Source organism: Colletotrichum scovillei (assembly GCF_011075155.1).
Source record: "Colletotrichum scovillei strain TJNH1 chromosome Unknown Contig00012, whole genome shotgun sequence".
Taxonomy (NCBI): Eukaryota; Fungi; Ascomycota; class Sordariomycetes; order Glomerellales; family Glomerellaceae; genus Colletotrichum; species Colletotrichum scovillei.
In genome coordinates, this window is record NW_023336270.1 from 633879 (window position 1) to 653490 (window position 19612).

At 52.0% G+C, this 19612-nt stretch overlaps 7 protein-coding genes across 7 annotated transcripts; 4 read left to right on the forward strand and 3 right to left on the reverse strand.

The window, feature by feature from the left end:
- Window positions 1-1870: 1870 nt before the first annotated feature.
- Window positions 1871-3957, forward strand: HER10_EVM0005751 (uncharacterized protein; the record flags this gene model as incomplete). Its single annotated transcript, XM_035475355.1, has 6 exons — window positions 1871-2595; window positions 2790-3162; window positions 3219-3336; window positions 3392-3456; window positions 3516-3546; window positions 3603-3957. The coding sequence occupies exons 1-6, from the start codon at window positions 2422-2424 to the stop codon at window positions 3955-3957; spliced, it is 1116 nt and encodes a 371-aa protein (XP_035326192.1). The 5' UTR covers window positions 1871-2421.
- Window positions 3958-4408: 451 nt separating this feature from the next.
- On the reverse strand, window positions 4409-5224 carry HER10_EVM0006299 (uncharacterized protein; the record flags this gene model as incomplete). The annotated part of the gene is made up of 1 exon (XM_035475888.1): window positions 4409-5224. One exon carries the CDS (start codon window positions 5222-5224, stop codon window positions 4409-4411), a length of 816 nt encoding a protein of 271 aa, XP_035326202.1.
- A 3260-nt stretch (window positions 5225-8484) lies between these two features.
- HER10_EVM0005276 (uncharacterized protein) lies at window positions 8485-9180 on the forward strand (the record flags this gene model as incomplete). Its single annotated transcript, XM_035474898.1, has 1 exon — window positions 8485-9180. The coding sequence occupies one exon, from the start codon at window positions 8485-8487 to the stop codon at window positions 9178-9180; it is 696 nt and encodes a 231-aa protein (XP_035326177.1).
- A 398-nt stretch (window positions 9181-9578) lies between these two features.
- Window positions 9579-10520, reverse strand: HER10_EVM0005202 (uncharacterized protein; the record flags this gene model as incomplete). Its single annotated transcript, XM_035474825.1, has 1 exon — window positions 9579-10520. One exon carries the CDS (start codon window positions 10518-10520, stop codon window positions 9579-9581), a length of 942 nt encoding a protein of 313 aa, XP_035326174.1.
- Window positions 10521-11176: 656 nt separating this feature from the next.
- On the forward strand, window positions 11177-12715 carry HER10_EVM0001108 (uncharacterized protein). Its single transcript, XM_035470868.1, has 4 exons — window positions 11177-11628; window positions 11716-11947; window positions 12011-12145; window positions 12209-12715. The coding sequence occupies exons 1-4, from the start codon at window positions 11212-11214 to the stop codon at window positions 12520-12522; spliced, it is 1098 nt and encodes a 365-aa protein (XP_035326041.1). The 5' UTR covers window positions 11177-11211; the 3' UTR covers window positions 12523-12715.
- Window positions 12716-12761: 46 nt separating this feature from the next.
- On the reverse strand, window positions 12762-14126 carry HER10_EVM0000082 (U3 small nucleolar RNA-associated protein 6; the record flags this gene model as incomplete). The annotated part of the gene is made up of 2 exons (XM_035469877.1): window positions 13967-14126; window positions 12762-13877 (listed from the first exon to the last, which is right to left on the reverse strand). Exons 1-2 carry the CDS (start codon window positions 14051-14053, stop codon window positions 12762-12764), a joined length of 1203 nt encoding a protein of 400 aa, XP_035326007.1. The 5' UTR covers window positions 14054-14126.
- Window positions 14127-14510: 384 nt separating this feature from the next.
- HER10_EVM0001975 (Frag1/DRAM/Sfk1 family protein) lies at window positions 14511-19503 on the forward strand. Its single transcript, XM_035471706.1, has 5 exons — window positions 14511-15096; window positions 15213-15713; window positions 15771-15897; window positions 15994-16035; window positions 16089-19503. Exons 1-5 carry the CDS (start codon window positions 15006-15008, stop codon window positions 18214-18216), a joined length of 2889 nt encoding a protein of 962 aa, XP_035326075.1. The 5' UTR covers window positions 14511-15005; the 3' UTR covers window positions 18217-19503.
- The last annotated feature ends 109 nt before the right edge of the window (window positions 19504-19612 follow it).

Genomic DNA, 19612 nt, shown 5'->3' on the forward strand with positions numbered 1-19612 from the left:
GAACTAAGTCGAGGACACAAACCGTTTTGTGGCAGGAATGACTTAGTCTGATGCACTGAGTAGTTAACTCGATGCGAGGAAAAGGTTTCTGTGGGTGCAGATCGTAGTGCAGTCAAAGCAAAGGTGACTGGCAGTGATAACTTCGGATAAGCAACAATGAAAATTACAAAGTGCTATTTACTTAGAAAACTTGTTACTTCGAAATTCAAAGGATGGCATGATTTTTATCGTACATGGGCGGAATTGAAGACGCGTTGCCGGTGAGTTCGTCATTAGCTGTCCCTGTTGAAAAAGGCTGCTCAGCGTAAAAGACTTTGTCGAGTGCGCTAATGTAAGGCACTGAGACCAGGGCCTCAACGTTGTGTTGGTAGGTACGTACTATGAAACTAGAGTTCCCAGCCATTGATACAACCCACGAACGGCTTTCGCCGAAGTGATTAGAAGACAGAAATATAGTTGTTCTCACGGATTGGTCACTCGTTGCAATCAAAAGCATGTTATATGTTTTATACTGGTCCGGCAGTTTCGGGCATACTTTGCTCACCTATCCCCACTGAAGAAGACATTCGTCAATCTACAACTCAATCGCGGCATCGCCAGATCACATCACTGGGTCGGACCCTGCGCTTGGTTGCTCGGCGCGATCTCGACCGCCTCATCTTTCATATATCACTATAAGTAGTTGTTTAAATAAACCTCCAAAAGCGAGTGCCATGCCTTTTAGACGTTTGGGGCTGATCGCATACATGAAGTCGAGATTCGCCGCGGACCACCTGCTGCTCCGAGCCTACGATAAGCGCTGACCTGCAATCTTGTCAGCTGACAGCCTCCAAGATTACAAGGGGCATCGGGTCCGGGGAAGCTGCCGGTTCCCAGGATACTGGCGTATTCCTCGGGAAGAGCGCCCCTTGGCGATAGGGTGCGAATCCGATTATTGAGCATGGAATAGAGTTACACTAAGAGCATCGCTGTTCCCGGTTTTCCTTACGGCTGGAATTACGCCACGCGGGACTACTTAATTTATTTGAGCGCTTTGACCGTGCTATTCGACAACGTCAGGCCACATCGAGAGACTTACGACTCGCTGAGCGGTAGGTCCTTTTGTATCCACAAACCGACGAAGCGCCAATGTTTGACCATTTTGGAAAGTATTGTACTTGATCCTTGTTGTCATCGGCTTCTCCTCAACACTTATTAGCCGAGGTAGACGCGGCCTTCACTTCCAAGTTTCACTATGTGCCATATCGTCGTCTACACAGTCCAAAGAGGAACGAATACTACTGCCACGACTCAATAAGCGAGCTTCGTATCCATAGCAGCCCACCGGCTTACTATTCTCGCCCGTAGCGCGGAGCACTAGCTCAAACACGATTTATGCCGACACCTGCCCCAGGCGGATCATCAAAAGAGGAGTACAGAAAGTCGCTGAGGAGCGGAAAACATGTCTCCCATGCTCGTCTTCTCCGCGCCGCTCGCGGTCCGGTCGCTATCCGCTAGGCGGAACTACCGGGGAATTTTTACCAATCACTCGATCGTATGTTTGAGTTAAGAACAAGCGGAATGGTAGTATATGACGAATGGACGATGTAACAAGGACTCGAATGTTAAACAGAGTTTAGTAAAGCTTGGTCCTGGAGACCGAAGAGGAGTGGGTGGAATATCCATAAGGCCATCCAAGAATCCCACCATCCCGCGAGGCAGCGCTGTAAGTTTGAAGCATGTTTTCTGAGACATATCTTGCAACCAGCCACTCTTTCTCTACCTGGTCAATAAAGTACTCAAAGATAACACGGCTGAGACAAGCGCCTCGAACGATACCTGTCAGACAAGCAAGCCTGCAGATCTCGCTCAAGGCCACGTGTGTGGGGAGATAACGTCAGACATCCGCCGCGGAAGCCGACTTTGACATGGTCTTTGACTCGAGTCCGAGTCTTGTTGAAGAATTGTTGTTGTTCCAACACCTGTTTGGCTGGCCCTTGGCAGGCGGACAGAGCACGATGCTTGAATCATAACCGTGGTCCCTCCACCTGCACCACTACTAATCAGGCCAAGCTAAACCAGGGACCGCAATTGCTGCGACCCTAACTTGGCGTCGTTTATCCTTGCGTTCATCCCATTTTGACCTTTTAATCTTGTTGATCAATCTAATTGAGTTTCTGTGCGCATCCTTCCCGAGGCATGGACCGAGTAAGTTGATGACTGCTGCGATGGACTTTGAGATGCGCGCGGTTCTGCGATTGAGGCACATGGTGGCCCTGATCCGGCCTTTGTCCGTCTGTCCGCTCCTCTCGCCAAGTCATATCTTCCCCATGTCAGCGAGTTCAATTCTTTCATTATTCGTTGGATAGCTTCTCCCCGTCTGGATCTTCGTTTCTTCTTGCACCTCTTTGTGCGCTTCTTGGCGCAGTAGACTTCTTCTCAATGTCGTCGGATACTATGTCAGCTCGAAACGCCGAGAATAAGGGGCCAACTGCTCTTGCAATCGTCGTTTGTGTATCAGTTCTCAGCACAGTCTTTACCGCAGCAAGACTCTTCACAAGGGGGAAGGTTCTCGGGAAAATCAGTCTGGACGACTACTTCATTGTTGCATCTGTGGTGAGTTCTACAAGTTTTATCGGTACTGTCCTGTTCATGCCAACCACGACTATACCAATAATACCAATCCACTCTGTTGTTTCTCTTTTCATTCCTCCGATATTTCTAAGACAAGATGCCGCTATGGAAGTGGAGTTCTAGATGATCCGCTGTCGGATCGAGAAGCATCGTTCAACTGACTGTTGTGAATCTAGGTTTGCGGTTGGATGAACGTCGCAACTGTAGCAGTTGCTGTTTCCTACGGATATGGACGCCATGCCGATACCCTCTCTGTCGATGAAAAGTCAGGTGCCATGCTTTGGAGCATTGCCGGTTACCCGCCAGGACTTCTTTCATTCGGCATTCCGAAACTCGCCGTCGTCGCGTTGCTCACCCGAATTCTGAACCCAAGTAGATGGCACAAGAGGTTTCTTTGGGCCATGTCCATAATCTGCGTTGTCAACTTGGTTGGGTTCATCACGATCATCTTTGCCCAATGCTCACCAGCACGCTCTCAATGGGATTCATCAGTATCTGGTAAATGTTGGAGCAAGTGGATCCTTGTCTCGTTCGCGACGTACTCAGGAGGTAAGCTGCTATGGTTACCACTCAGGGAACAACTTTGGATAGGCTAACAAATCTAGCATTTTGTGCCTTTGCCGATGTCTATCTTTCCGTGTACCCCGCCGTTGTCTTGTCGAAATTACAAATGAACCGAAGGAAGAAGATTGTACTCAGCGTAGCTCTCGGTTTCGGTTCGCTGTAAGGCTTCAATGTTGAGTCGCACCCAGACAACAGTTGACTAAGACTCTTTCAGTTCGGGAATTGTAGTCATCTACAAGTGTATCAAACTCCCAAGTCTCACAAGCTTGGATTACACATGTAAGTTCAGGACTTCGATCAAGCGATTTCACAGTAGCGACTAACACTTTGTGACACAGATGACACCGTTGAGCTTGTAATTTGGACAGTGTAAGACGAAGAACCCCTTTACTCAAGACTCACACCAACTAACCTGAGTTCTATAGTGTGGAAGGCAGTATCATCATCATAGCCGCATGCATCCCTGTCCTACAACCCCTCGGCGAACTCCTATTCGGCAAACGCATCTTCTCCTCAGGCAATGGCAAATACTTGTCAGGAAACTCCAAATCGAGACTCAGTGGCAGATTGGGGACGAACAAGGGACTTTTCCGAACTCCTGTTAAGAAGGCTTCTCAAGAGGGATTCGACGCGGACAGTTTCAACAGTATTGGCAAGACGACAGTTGTTGGAAGGGGAAGTCAAGAGAGCATTCTAGAGCAGCATGACTCTGATGGGAAGATTGTACGGACAGATGCTTTCACCGTCACCATCGAGATGAGCAAGACGGACAGGCATTGACTGTTTTCTTATGGATTTTAGTTACTTTGTCAAATTTCTACTGGGATAATACTTGTTGTTTCATCAGGCCACAAGAAAGGTCTGCTATGTCGTACCCTCGCGCAAATTTCATCCAAACTTTTTTGCATCGTTTATTAGGTATCAATCCAATCGTCTAATGTTGGTGCATCTTGCATGTCTCACAAGGAAATTACACAATGCATATCCGCTTACAGAGCCATTGTTGAGCTAAATGCTACTTTCGAGATATCGATATCAGTACCATGTTGAACATTGCTAACACAACCTTCGCCATCAATTGAGCTCAAGACGCCGGAACCATCGCGTGAGCATCGACTCTATGTGAACTCGCACTCAGGGTACACAAAGTACTTAACAAGATGTTCTACACTATTGGAGGCAACTAGCTGAAAACTTCAGCGACGATTATCGGCCAAATTACTTAGCGGTCCTATTTCTCATCACATTGTACACGCATGTAAGTATTCCAGTTCCTACCAAGTTTGCATTTCTTATCATGACACCAAAAAATGTTTTCCGCCCTGTCATCGACCACCTTATTGGCACCATATGAACGGGGATGCGCGAGCTTGATGCCATTATTAGCCGCTTCGATTTGGTACCAATGCGAGCTTTTGTGTTTTGCAACGGTCAAACCGAAAGAAGGAGAATGTCTTTGCAAATAGACGACTTCCCGATGTCTCAGCCAGCTATACTTGGTCCAACAGATGGCACAACGCATCCAATGGCAGTTCGATGGCGCAAAGGTATATCCTGCATCCTCCGGGTCTGCTATGACTCGTAAGTTTTGACTCAAACATCCATGGAGAATTTCTTGATCGTCGGTGCCGATATGTCCCCTTGGGCGGCTGGATCCGGGTATGCAGTGGCAGATGCTCGGGTCGAATGGCCGCAGTAGATCTTTTCTTGTAATGTGAGGACACAGCACCCTACCGAAGTTTAATTCGAACGCTTCTAGCATTTTCGATAACAAAGAATCCGTGACAACTTGGTCTTTTGAGGTTGAAACCATGACAGGCAGGATCCACTCGAGTTCGAACCAATTGTGCAGCCGAGGGTGACTAGGGTTGCGATTGTGTTTCCAAATTATGTGTATCTTATTTGAACTCATTGCCGAACACGTGATTGAAGGTGGCTTTACCATGAGATTGTGATATTTTCCCGTAATTCGACTGCTCGTCTCCATACAGACGGAACAGCATTCAAGATTGATGCTGTGAAGCCAGTGAATACCAGAGGGGTTCATCTTCGCCCATTCATTTCCAGCTTGAGATAGGCCTCGACGGATTTCCATGAGAGATACTGTTTTGTGGCGACAGACCGCGATTGATGCCTCTGATATGATGCATTGGGGACCTTTCCAAATGTAGGTCTGACGCTGTTTTGAGGAGAACTGTAGTCGCCCGTGTGAGGTATTGCAGCAACGACAATCCAGCGGCACACCAAATTGGGACACCCAGTGCGAAAACATTGTTCTGAGCCGGAGACATTTGCTGCAGAAAGCATCCCGTTTTGCGCGTGTTATGGTGGCACCGTCGTGTGGGAATCCGCCTCGAGAAGGATCTTTGAGAAAGTCTCGACCTTGGTAGATGCGCCAGAAGGTGTATGACACCTGTCGCAACGTGTATAAGTCGGGCTTGTCTATCGAAAGCATGATCTCCAACAGAATCTCGTCAGGCAAGCCGACAAGTCCACTTTTGTTCACGTTCCAGGCTAGGTTAATCTCCCACGTTGGCAGCATGATAGGGTCGTCGGAAGTCTTCTGCGGAGATTCCTGAAGTCGAGGCAAGTTCCAAATGGTCTCCATGATACTGGTCGAATGGAAGGGTGGATAATGGAGTCTGAGAGGGATAGACATTTTCTGAGTGAAGGCAAAGAATTCTGGATGTGTCAATGGCTAGTATGGTAGTGGTTCTCGATGAGGTCTTTCATTTTCAATGTTGTCTACGTCTACTCACAATGGGGACGAGATTATTATATCTATACGCTCCACAGCCATTGAAGCCGCAAGAAGGTTTGCCTTCACCGTGGAAACGCTTTTTGCAAAGAGACCTGTGCGCGCCAGAAGGCTCATTTAATGAGGCACTGCCGTACTGAATGGAGTCGAACTTGGTACCTATCTCCAATCAGTAACAAACTTTCCGTAGCTCAAAAGGCTTAAGGAGTTAGTATCGGGGAACCGAAAGTTTGAGCTCCCCGTGTGGTCTTTGCTGTGTGCGATCTGAGTGGCGTTCCCACGGAAACGGAGATGAGGTATGAATAAGAATGGCGGAGTTCACAAACCTATGAAATCTTGACTGCCAGTCCCAAGCCTCGGTCTATGGGTTTTATAATCAATCATCACAGACTCTATTAGAAGCATTCTATATTACTTGAGACGGCCAATTACACTCTAACTTAGATATCTCGAACAAGGGGGTCTTCATCCTTGGATCCATATACTTACAACATGACATCTAGCACTATAAGATATGGCAGGAATGGGAACGGAGATAACAGTAGATTTGAGCGTTGGATGTGGATGATTGGATGTGAGTGGTAGAGGTTACTATGAGTATCTATATAATAGCCATGGGTATAGGCGCAAAATGGTCACAGCACAGATAGGAACGATGCTATGCCCTTAGAGATCGATCACACATCTCACTCTAAGATAGATATTATTGAAACCAATGATACTATATGTAGACTTATTCAAATCCTGATTCTTTGCCGACTATATGTCCGATATTGTTAGTATAAATGTGATGCTAGGTAGGGCTTTTTTGGTAATGGCATTGTATACAAATTAGATTCCCTCGCAGTATCACAGCACATGTAACTCGACACCTCAATGATGTAACAGCATGATAAACTTCGGAATTGGAATTGATACCTGCAGATAATCATCACAGAAATGTTCGGTCGGAGAGAGTGCGACTGGCATAGAGACAATCAGGTGTGTGAAAGAGATACTGCCCTCGGTCTCCCCTACTAACAGAGCTAGTCGAGGGCTGGTCACTGACACTCGATATGACAAGCGGTCAACCATCAAGACGTGGCCATAGGTAAAGCCGCTCCCTCACCTTATTACCCAGCCGCTGTTTACAAGAGCAACTTATTCCCGTTTCAAGATAATGTCTCACAATCATGGGGTTTTTCGCAACCTCGCGTGGCTGAGAGCGAATTGTGCGGCTGAATTGCGCCAGTCGTAAATGTCTCAAACCCTGATATTCCGTGTGCGGCGTTCATTCTGGACCATGCCAGCGGACTGCAGCGGGAGCACCCTTTCCCATTCCTCAACTAGTGCACATGGCTAGAGGTTGTGACACAGACTACGCCAATTTCAGGAGTCTTCGAAATGTTCTCGACTGAACGGTGGCACTCGTGGCTATGGGACTTACACGCTAGGGGCGGCAGCTGAAGGCGGGCCGCCCTAGTAACCCGCCCCTTGGCGCGGGGGAGAGGATGGCCGATGGCGACAGTTGGAGGAATGTCGTGCCATAGACGAGGCGCCTCGTCGTTCGACTCGTGGGTTGCGGTTGTTTTCAAAGCGCCACGCCGCCACCGCCCACCACTCGGTGACATGAATTTTTTGGGCCGCGATTTCTGTCAGCTGCAGTTGATAGTCCGTGGTGGAATGCTCTGGCAGTCCTGCTTCTTGCTTCAACCTCATACTTGTATCTAAGCCACGCCGGGTGTTCATTGGCTACTGAACGACATATGGTATTCCTTTACAAGCTTTGAGCCAGCCACATAATTCCAGGGTCGAGTCTGGTGCGAGCAGAATGGTCGTGATCGTCGAACAATATTGTAAAGTATGTCATGGCCCACGTCAGGTCGATGCCAGCGGGACGTTTCTGCCACAAAGATCGCTGTGACCTTAAGGGTTCGGGATTCATTGTAGAGAAGAGCTGCGAATCGCAAAAGTTCGAACCATATGTCTGGTGACATTGATCATGAGCTACATGCTATAGTCTCTGGGACTCTATCCAAGTGGACCAATTCGTTCCAAAGTTAAAGCACCTAGAAGATGACATGTGCCACAAGCATAACATGTGCTATGCTATTCTCATCGTCTCCTCCATGTAGCTTCCAGCCTGGACTTCAGTTTCCAGGAGCGTTCAACTGATCGCAGCAGTAGAAGAAAACATGAAATCTAGAGCGTCTTCATGAGATGCATCTTACCTGTTCTGGTTAGGTCAACTGCCATCCGAGATGCCAAAGGAGATGTGTATCCTCAGCCGCGAAAAAGATGGTGGTCTGTAATGGCATGCTTGCGGATCTTCCGTGATGTTTCTATCCAAGTTCAGAAGAAGCTGAAAAACGTGGAGTGAACAAGTAAGGGTCCAGTTGCTTTTATACTTTGGAGTCTGTTGTATAAAGACCAAAAATATTTCCCCTGAAAATGTCTTCTTCTCCTCATCACCACAATCAGCTTCTTCACTTTTCACTATCATCTCTATAAGCCTCAACCATCCACCTCAACTTTCTTTTCCCATCTCACTACGAAACACAGATTTCACAATGGCTCACCTCCTTTCCGCCTCAAAGCTCGCTGCTCTCTACGACAGCAAGACCCGCGAGCTCGTCCTCACAGCTCAGGTCCCCGCCGTCGTCCTCGGTCCCAAGTTTGTTCGTGTCGAGGGTTTCGTCGGTGGCCTCAAGTTCGCCCTGCAGGGCTTCTTCGGCGGCGTGCTTCCCCCGGGAGTCCGCGATATCCAGGACGTTACCACAAAGTTCCACATTAACCTCCCCACCTCTCACTTCAATAACAAGACCGTCTTCGTCGACACCGCCGACGGCACCAAGGAGATTGAGATCAAGTACACCGGACTCGAGGGTGTCGTCCCCACCACCGGCATAGACTTCACCAAGCACGATAACACCGCCATCGGCAGCGTCTTGTCTCCCATCCATCTCGGCCTCGGCGCCGATCACGAGACCACCATTACTGCCGTTGTCCAGAAGGCCGAGGGCGACTCGAAGATCTCCGTCGTGCCCAGCTTCAACGAGGAGTTCCTGAGACTCGTCAACGCCACCGTTCACAACGGCGTCATCTCCTACACTTTCCGCTGGGCCAAGCTCCCTACCGAGGAGGGCCAGAACCCCCAGCTCATCAACGTTACCACCACCACCTACAACGGTCTTGTCGGTCCTGCCGCCCGCACCACCAGTGTTGTTCAGGGCTACATTGTCCGCTTTGTCGTTTTCCAGGAGTAAATGACTTGAAAAGGTGTTGCATGCCTCTAGCCAGGGTTCAAACTTCTTCAAGATGTCCCTTGGCATGGACGGCGGAAGTTGGGAGGCTTCCTAAAAACCGATGTTGGAATAGGGGACGATTCCATTTTCTTTCGCCTTCCAAAAGGCTTTCTTCATTCTAGCTAGCTCCGTATTCAACAACGAAAATTTCATTTTGTTTTTAACTTCTGCTCCATGACACTGATAACTACTATATTCATGATCTCTATCATCTATGTGTGTTCCACTCTACCAAGTTGGTGGACCCCTGAACTTGACCTGAGTGACACTGCCAGCCCTTTGAGACGCAGTAAACGATTCCGACTACTCAGTCTTCACCCTGAGAAAACCCCGGATTGTCTTCTTTAACGGCAAGCAATCTACTGCGGAGTTGAGAATAAGTCCCCATTCAAGTACTTCAGACCCGAGTCGCACGCGATGGTAACCACCCTCTTCCCAGCCCCCATCTCCGCCGCCAACCGAATCGCAGCAACCACATTCAAACCCGTGGACACGCCCGCAAAAATGCCTTCGTCATTAGCTAGACGCCTACACATGACACGCGCTTCATCCTCCGAAACGGCCCGCGCCTCGTCATACAGCTTCTTATCCAAGAGAGGAGGGAGAAAGCCGATACCAATTCCCTCGACACCATGCGAACCAGCTTGACCTCCTGTAATGACGGCCGTTGAAGCGGGCTCCAGTACGACCACGCGCGTCTCTGGTCTAGCTGCCTTCAAGACTGCGGAGACACCCATCGCCATTCCGGCGGTACCAACGGCAGCGCAAAAGACATCGACCCCCTCTGGAACCTGCTCAACGATCTCATGGCCCAAAGCCGCGTACCCAACCAAGGCGTCCCGGTTATTGAACTGATCCGTAGAATACACATTCCCCTCCCCTTCAATCTCCTTCGCCCGCCGAATCATGGAAGGAATCAAATCAGCAGTAATCCGTCCTTTCGGACTATGAACAATATCAACCTTGGCCCCAAACGCCGCCATAGTCTTGAGCTTCTCCACCGCATAAGCGTTGGAGCTAACCGGTTGAAACCTGTAGCCCTTGACCGCGCAGACGAAGGCGAGCGAAGACCCCGTGCTGCCGCCTGTGGCCTCGACGACTTTCATCCCCGGCTTGAGGGCGCCTCTCTTCTCGGCCTCTTGGATGATGGCGGCGGCCATGCGGTCTTTGTGGGAGCCTGTTGGGTTGGTGTATTCGAGTTTGAGGTAGACGTCTGCGTGGTTTGCGGGGACGACTCGGCGGAGACGGACGAGGGGTGTTTTGCCGATTGCGGCGAGCGCTGTTTCTGCCGCTTTTAACATCTTGGGCGTTTCTGGGGAGTTTGGCTATATTGCGGTGTTTGATGTGAGGCGAAGATGGTGATATTGGGAATGTTGGCGAGGGGTTCATGAGACTCAGCTGGGTGGGTCAGGTTGGTGCTCCCTACGCCCTTTTTTGAACATGGTAAACATCTACGAGACCCAAGAATGAGGACTAATTGAGCCTCATCACAGGATCACAGATGCAAGTTGTTCACTGCTCAGTCTGACAGTAAGGGTTCCGGAATATCACATGGAGAAAGTTCCAAAGAGCAATTGTGGTCTTTTGTTACTTTTGGTGGAGATTGGACTTGGTCGTGATCCTGTCAACATGTCTTACGTAGTCGTTGTGTCTTCTACACGTGGGCTTCAACCCGCAAATTCATAACGACAAGCTGCACGTCGACATTTATGCAGTGCAATGAACAACTAGGTGATCTCGATCGACCCAACTTAAACTTAAATACGGATACCTTGTTGAAGTGGGTTGCTGAGGAGATTTCGCAACTCCCATGTCCGTCCAGGCCTAAGCGAATGATGAAAAGGAAAATGTGACCGGTCACCGCGGACGTTTGTCGAGACGGCCGATTACGTGATCAATTAGAGGTCCATGCGTCCGTTCAACGGTTTTGGTCCCACCTGCTGCACGCCTCAGTCTAGAACGGCGAACCCACCACAGCTGCGCGTCTCCGGGATGAGCTTGCTCCATCGACTGGCACGCATCACAAGCCACACAACCTTCACTTACAGACCTAGTCATATCTTGCCCTTGTGCTTACTTGATTTGCCAGTCGTACATACCCAACTTGTTCTTGGGTCTCGTGTTGTTACTCTCACAATGCCCGCCGTCACCCGCAGTCTGAGGTCATCGACGCGCCTCACCACCGCCCCAGTAGCGGATGAGAAGAAGCCATCGCCAGCGGAACCGAAGCCCACCTCCAAGACAGAAAAGAAGACCAAGAAGCAAGCTCCACAATCTCCGCCTCCGCCCAAGCCCACTGCAGGTCAGAAGAGAAAAGCAGCAGCATCAATCGGGAAGGAAGAGGAGACCAAAGCCGAGGCTGTCGAGGACGAGGACGAACCGAAGCCGAAGCCCGCCAAGAAAGCCAAGGTAAGCTGAGTGAAATTACCCCCCGGCTATCACAATGAAATTGTCCTGTTTTCATTTCTTGGTCCTCGTTTACTCATGCATGAATAGAAGCCGGCGGCAGGGAAGAAGGAAGCGCCGCCAAAGAAGACAAAGGACGAACTCAATGCCCTTCGCGATGCGCCCGTCCCGGACGTCAACGCCGAGGCGGAGCCACGGGATCCGCCGGGCCCGCGGTACTGGCTCATGAAGTCTGAGCCGGATGTTCGCATCGAGGACGGGTATGAGATTAAGTTCTCCATTGATGATTTGGCTGCCAAGAAGACGCCCGAGGGCTGGGAGGGTAGGTTCATCGTCCTGGACTTTTCTGTGTGAGTGTGGAGCAAGCGATTGACGAAAAGCGCAGGTATTCGGAACTATGTCGCGAGGAACAACCTGCGGGGGATGCGAAAGGGCGACAAGGCCTTCTTCTACCACTCGAATTGTAAAGAGCCTGGTGTGGTTGGTATCATGAGTATAGCCAAGGAGCACTCGCCCGACTGTGTGTTCTGCCCCCTTCCGACCCATCCATACAATAAGGCCAATGGACTAACATGGTTGTCAGGGAACGCATGCATCAATGACAACCCATACTACGACGACAGTGCCCCGCACGACGGGAGCAAATGGAGCCTCGTCCACGTCAAAATCGAGCACAAGTTCCCTCGCATCGTGCCGCTGAGCCTGCTCAAGGAGTCGCGCGGTAATGGCCCTCTGCAGAACATGGAGCTGCTGAAGCAGTCTCGTCTCAGCGTCAACAAGGTTACGCGTGAAGAGTGGGATGAAGTCATCCGCATGGCCAAGGAGCTCGACGAGGACAGGGAATGGGATAAGACTGTTGAGGAGTCAAAGAAGTTTCCCAATTACACAGCAGCATAGTCAGAGCGGGAGAAGGAAAAAGGTTGTCTTTATTTGACCTTGTTTGATTAGGCTGACTGACTCTGCAAGTGGTATCAAGAATTCGGGATACTGGATACATCCCGCCGGGGGCCGCTTCTAATTCCCAATGTGCTGCGCCGAAAACACTTTTAAATACCCATACTTCTTTTCTTCCACCTTTTTTTGTACCAGCATCCATATATAGTCGATAAACATATACCCACAGCGCAATGGCAGGGCTATGACTGCAGCTGCTCTCTCGTGTGCTCCAAAACGGTCTTGATACCCTCGTCGAGACCCTTGAAGAGGAGCACAAGCTCGATCCACACCAGCGACTTGCTCTCCAGCGCAGCCTTGTCGGACGTCTCGTCCAATCCCTTGCCCAGGCGCGACAGAACCTCGCGGAGGCCGAGAGGAAACTCGGGCGTGTCGGGGCTGACGCCGACGAGGGGCAGGCGGATATAACAGTTCCACGTCGCCGGGTGGGCGGCGTCCTGCTCCCTCATGACGTCGACGACGTGCTGGAGAATCTTGGACGCGGACGAGACTTTGGCGAAGGAGGCAAACATGTCAAAGAAGCGCTCGGCCACCTCGGGGTTGTAGAACGGCTGTTTCCTCGAAATGTCGAAAATGGCCATCGGTATGGCGCCGTCCAGGGCCGGGTTATGCTTGAGCGCCTTGCTCTCCTCCTCGTCGATGGCCTTCTTCTTCTCCTTGCCGGGCACGGGGAGGCTCAGAACGTCCTCGTCCTCGTCTTCCTCGTCATCCTCGTCAATGAGCTTGATCTCGTCGTCGTCGTCCATCTTCTCGCCGGCCAGCGGGTTCTCCTGCTCCGCCTTCTTCTTGCTACCGCCCTTCTTGGCCTGCATCTTGGCGAGCCACTCCATCTCGCACCGCGCGTACTCGATCCACAGCGTGCCCTCGCTCGTGCAGAAGCGGCACCCGCGCATAAAGTATCCTCGCGCGCCGCCCATGTCCCCGTTGGACGCCGAGCGCCGGCCGGCAAAGATCCACAGGTCGGCGTCGGTGGGCATCATGCGGAGGGCGCTGGCCATGGTCCGGCGCCAGCGCTTGGTGGCCTTGACGTCGGCGGTGTATTTGAGGTACTCGAGCCACAGGTCCTTTCTGCCGGGGTGTCTGCTGACGGCGCGGTCGAAGATGGCGAGTACGCGCGACTGGGTGGTGTGCTGGGACGTGACGTGACCAATCTTCATCCGCTTGCAGCGTTTCTGTCGGAGAGCTTCGAGGGATTGTTCCCATTTTGCGTAGGCGGTGAAGTCGTCGGGGTTGGAGCGGGGGGCGAGGATGCGATGCTCGTAGTCGCTGCGCTTCTGCACGATTGTACGGATCTCATCCTATGGTGATTGTTAGGGAAATCAGTAGTGAGGATGATGGGGGGGTGACTGGTGCTTAAGGAGGGGTCCTAGATTGGATGGTGTCGTACCTTTGTGAAGATTTCCTTTTCCTCCCATTCGCGCAATTGGGGAACAGAACGCTCCAAGTAGAAGCGGGCCTTTTCAGCGACCGACATGATTGCGACTGTGTGATATCGAGCACGGGGTTCGAGTCGTCTGGCCGAGATGTGCTGCACAGATACTCTCTACCTGATGCTGCAGATCAAGAAGAGGGAAAACCCAGTCTAGGAAAAAAAGTTGACAAGGCTGAGAAAGAAGACCGAAACTTTAAAGCGGGGCATCTGGCATGGTCTGGCTCCCCTGGCCGAGAGTGGACTCTGAGTGGTCCGTGAAGCTGTGGCTGGAGAGAGGAGTCCGAAAAGACGGACGTCACGGACTTCAGCCTTGTGCCAAGCTCCCCCTGTCGTGCCCGGTCCCAATTGGGACTAACCCCCGACACCTTGAGGTACCTTGTCAAGTAGCTTTAACCCCGAAGAGCTTGCCCTTGCGTGCATCAGCACCTTGCTGTCCCCCGGTACACCAAGGTAGCGTTCAGGCCTCAGCGTCAGCATCGCTCCATCACCGGCAAGCTCAAAGCTCCGTCGTCTCCCGGTCGCGTGTCCCACGGGTGCCGCTTCTGTCATCTTCCCTGTCGGCGCCAAACATTTTGGACTGTTTACGTTCAACAACCTTAGCAGAAAAGACTCCGTACCGTCACGGAAACCTTGCAACTTCTTTCTCCAAAGACTCCACGGTCAGGGGCCGCACTGTTGCAAAACTCCCACGACACCCAACCGCGCGATTCCCTTCGATCCAATCGATTCCCCATCCGCGGGCCGCCGAGGCATGCTGGTTAATTAGTTGTGCAATTGCCAGGCACAATTCTTTCTTATTTCCGCCCTTCTCTCGGCCCTCCCCCTCCATTCATCCTTCTAAGTTCTTCCCCCCCTCGTCAGCTCGTGTCATTGCATCCCCGGATCCCCCGGATGAGCTTCTTTTCTCTTTGTTTTTGTCGTTCGAGCTGAGAGAGACTTCGAGAAACCACTCCCCCCGAGAGAGAGAGAGGTTCAGAGAAAGTAGAGGTTCGCAATGGCGTCAAGGTACAAAGACAAGGACGGCGGCGTCGCGCTGGTCTTCAATGGCCAATGGATCAGCTACCTGCATACTGCTACAGCTTACAGTAAGTCTTTTTTGCGCCCGGAGTTGTTGCCGCCGCTGGTCGCGATGCTGTCGCGGGGCACTTTTCGTGGTCGTACGACCGTCCGGAAAGCTTCCAAAGCTGACTTTCCACGATAGCTGCCTTCATCAGCGCATTCATTGTAGGCGTCTCGCTGCATTACCACAAGATTGTCCAAAATGAGTGGTACGGATACCCCGACGAGTGGTTCCCCTCCGTTTCCGCGACAATTGGCGACCGATACCCCGAGCGGTCCTTCTTCATGTTCTTCATCGCAATCACCTCGGGCCCGCGATTCGCACTCGTCGGACTGTGGTATCTCTTGACGCGGAGACCCGGACAGACTCTGCCAAAGTTTACCCTGGCGATGGGCATTTTGCGCACATGCATGTGCGGTGGCTTCACCTACGTAACCTCGACGGACGACCACGACTGGCACGACATCTTCATGATCTCCTACATTGTCGCATCTCTCCCGTGGACAATTGGATGCGTCATGCTGAGCCCGCCGAACCCCCAGGCCATCAAGTATCGCAAGCTGATTGCCAGCTCCTTCTTCGGTACCCTGGTGCCCTTGATCTACTTCTTCATCCAGCACAAGGTTCACCGCGTTGCGGGAGGTAAGCTTTTCGGCCTTGGAGGGTTTGCGCACGAGCGTTGTAGCTAACCGCGCACAGCTTACACGATCTACGCCTTCTTCGAATGGGCCCTCATCCTCTTCGACGTCGCCTTTGACGCCGTGACGGCTCTCGACTTCAACACGTTCGAAGTGGTGATCAAGGATGTCAAGGGAGCAAGCAAGGGGTACGTCCAATGGCTCCCAAAATAGTCTTGTACATATTGTACACCAGGCACAAAAAATAGATCCAGTTGAAGAGCACAATCTAAGTCTTGCTATAGTGAGAATCGGTCATCCGTTCCGTCCGCCGTGCTTGAGAAGCAGTAAGTTTTGCAGACTATCGTGATCAGAGGAGCAATAGCTGACTTGCTTCAAGGAAGGAAAAGGCGAGCGCAAACCTCTTGACTGGCCGATTTACCTGGACCGAGGCCCTCGACACCGCCGCCGATGTCTACCACGGCTTCATCTTTTGGTCCATGTTGACCAGCTTGGGAGTTTTGGTGTGGTACTTCCCCCTCTGGCACATGGGCATCTCTGGCTACGAGGCCTTTGTCATGTCAACCATCTTGCCCGCAATCTTGGGCATTCGCAGTGTTCGCTCCCTCGTCGTCAACAATCAGCGCGCGATCCACCTCATCTCGCTGGTCGGCCTGCTGGCGTACCAGGTTCTTGACCCTGCCTACCGTCTCTTCACCGTCGGCTTCGCCGTGGCCACGTCCTGCCTTGGCTGGACTGCTTCGTTCTGGTCCGAGAGAGCCCATCAGAGCCGTCTCGAATCCAGAATCATGGCTTGGACTCTTGGCCTCGTCGCCTCTTCCACGGCCAAGTTCATATGGTGGACCAACAACCCGCTATGGCCTGTTATGCACGCCGCCAACGGAGGCTGGAACGCGACCGGCTTCGCCATTGCCGTTGTAGCTGCTCTGCGGTTCACCCGCAGGGCGCCCCTGACTAGCGGCGATATCCCGGAAGACTCCAAGAAGGGTGGTTCCTCGGTCCTTGCTGCCTTTGGCGTTGGCGGTCTGTTCTTCGGCATTCACTCCCTGCTCTCCGACACCAGCACCATGATCCTCTGGGTTTGGGACGGCTACCCGATCAGGGGGCCTACTGCCAACACCTACGGCTGGATGACTATTGTCGCAATGACTGCTGGTCTCTTGGTTGGCCTCTACCGTCCCTCTCTGATGAGCTCGTGGACTGCCTACGGTGTTGGCTGCGTTGGCGCGGCCGTCTTGACCTCGTATCACCACTGGTTCGGCTACTATGGTGCTCTTACCACCGCCTTCTACTTGATGGGTCTGTCTGTGCCATTCCTTTCGACCGCCGCCAAGAGAAGCCCTGGCACGACATTTGGTCTTGGATTCTTCATCTACAACTTCATGGTGCTGTTCCACGTCTGGGTCGTCGCCTATGCATTTGTCCCTGGTGGCCCCCTTGTTCGCGAGCACACTGACTGGGTCATGATGACAACATTCATCCTCATCGGCGCCGGTGTCTTCGATCTCACCTCCTCGCAGGCCCGTCGCCGCGATACCCGCCGCGCATCCCCGTCGCAGCACAAAAAGTACAACACAATTGCAGCCGCCTTTATCAACATCGTCTTCCTGGCCGCAGCCTTCATGCGCTTCCCTACCAACGACTACAAGCCGTACCACCCTGAAGATCGCATCATGACGGCCGGTATCTGGACCATCCACTTCTCCCTCGACAACGACATGTGGTCTTCCGAGTACCGCATGCGCGACCTCATCAAGGAGCTCGAGCTGGATGTGGTAGGCCTCCTCGAGTCCGACCTGCAGCGCATCATCATGGGCAACCGCGATACCACGCAGTTCCTTGCCGAGGACCTCGGAATGTACGTCGACTACGGCCCAGGCCCCAACAAGCACACCTGGGGCTCCGCGCTGCTGTCCAAATTCCCGATTCTCAAGTCGACGCACCACCTGCTCCCCAGTCCCGTGGGCGAGCTCGCGCCCGCCATCGCCGCTACCCTCGACGTCTACGGCCAGGAGGTCGACGTCTTCGTATTCCACTCCGGACAAGAGGAGGACCCCGAAGACCGCCGCCTGCAGACCGAGTACCTCTCCAAGCTCATGGGCGAATCAAAGAACCCCTCCGTCCTGCTGTCCTACCTCGTCACCAAGCCCCTGCAGGGTAACTACAACACCTACGTCAGCAGCACGTCCGGCATGCACGACGTCGACCCGACCGACTGGGACCGCTGGTGCGAGTACATCCTCTACAAGGGCCTCAAGCGCACTGGCTACGCGCGCGTCAGCCGCAGCACCATCACCGACACGGAGCTGCAGGTGGCCAAGTTTGTCATCCCGCAGTCCAAGGACGAGGCGCTGCAGATCGAGGCGGTGGACGACAACACGCGGAATAAGCGCGTCACGGAGGAGGAGGTGCCGCAGGGCTGGCGGTTCCCGGCCATGTTCCGCGGCCAGGGCGTGCGGGATCACCGGTACCACGTCTTTAACGAGCCGAGGTACTACAATCATTGATTTATGGAAACGAAAACGAAGTTTATGGGGGTTGGGATCGGATGAAGGGTTGTAATGTTGAATGTTTTCTTATGTTGGTGGCGGAGGTTGGGGGCGTACATACTTAATACAATGCGAGAACCTGTTCAATGAGCTTTTGAGTGTTTGAGCGTTTGGTGTGAGAGTTGCTGCTGAGGCACGTTTCTACCTCTCAATCCCGCCATCACCGTACCGTTCTTCCGTTGCCTCGCATCGCTGTGTCTCAATACCGCTTCTTTCAACCTTTTCTTCGACCTTGACGCCGGTATTTCTGGCTTTCAGGCATCGTTGTTGACGTATTCGTTCGAGACCACTCCGATAAGAGTGAAGAGTAGTGACTTCATGCACACACACACCTTTGATCCTAAAGCATCACTGTACGAGGTAAACTTAGTAGCACACCTCTGTGTCTGGGGAACGCACACCGCGAGTACAAGGAGCCTTATACAACCGATCACCCAACCCAGACACTTTCTCCATGAGATGCATGTTCTAGAATTCGGTTTCGTCTTATACGCGGTCAACACACCATCGCGATTCTGCCTGCTCAGGGGCTCATTAGGTCCTGTCGCTCTTTACATATGAATGGTGTGTCCGCTACGATAGATTTTGGCCTCTCAGACGGACCGTTTCCAGTTAGTTGCACACGTTTGATGTTTCGGGAAGATGAGCCGGCCCAGACTGGTTTCGCACCGAGTCGATTATCTCGATTCGGTATCTAGAAAGTTGTGGGTGACTGGATTCCCAGGGGTGCGGCCTCGACGGAAGTCCGCCGTGATGATAGGAAAGGACCTTGGACTGCGGGTACCCATGATTCCTGTTGCCCATTACACGAGTAAGCAGGCTATAAAATGATCCTCCCTCTTTCCGCCAGTATGATCAGGCATCCCCTGCGTCTGCAAGAAAGTACGGTGCCACTGAAGTCATCATAGCAAAGCTGTTGGTACTAGAGGATGTAGGTAGTTGAGATACTTGAGAAAGACCCGAATTGATGTATCAAGCAGGGATCTTCCACATGAAGAAGAAAGACTTTTACCTCTACCTTTTCTTGGTATATTGCATCCAGAATATAATCGGAAAGGAGGTAGTTGGCGGAGAGAGACGTAGCGTTGGTATGAGATGTGTACTGAGATTAAACGTCGAACAGGAAAACGGCAAGCGTCCACAACGAGATCACGACCTAGATGCCGCCATCACCATGAACACTACTGCTCCTATCACCCTGTTAGGTGAATTCAGAGCTGTGGAAGTACGAGGTGCCTTGCCCAAAGGTTTGCATTGCTACCCAAGTTGGGTTAGAACTGTTGGGTGAGAAGCCCAGGACTTCTTGTATGTGTGTGTATCTATGCGTGTATCTCCGTGACAATCATCCGGCCCG

Coding starts and splice junctions, on each gene's coding strand:
- HER10_EVM0001108 (XM_035470868.1), top strand. CDS start 11,212: ATGAGCTTGCTCCATCGACTGGCACGCATCACAAGCCACACAACCTTC. Junction 11,629..11,715: donor AGCCCGCCAAGAAAGCCAAG/GTAAGCTGAGTG, acceptor ATGCATGAATAG/AAGCCGGCGGCAGGGAAGAA. Junction 11,948..12,010: donor GACGCCCGAGGGCTGGGAGG/GTAGGTTCATCG, acceptor CGAAAAGCGCAG/GTATTCGGAACTATGTCGCG.
- HER10_EVM0001975 (XM_035471706.1), top strand. CDS start 15,006: ATGGCGTCAAGGTACAAAGACAAGGACGGCGGCGTCGCGCTGGTCTTC. Junction 15,714..15,770: donor GGTTCACCGCGTTGCGGGAG/GTAAGCTTTTCG, acceptor AACCGCGCACAG/CTTACACGATCTACGCCTTC. Junction 16,036..16,088: donor TCCGCCGTGCTTGAGAAGCA/GTAAGTTTTGCA, acceptor ACTTGCTTCAAG/GAAGGAAAAGGCGAGCGCAA.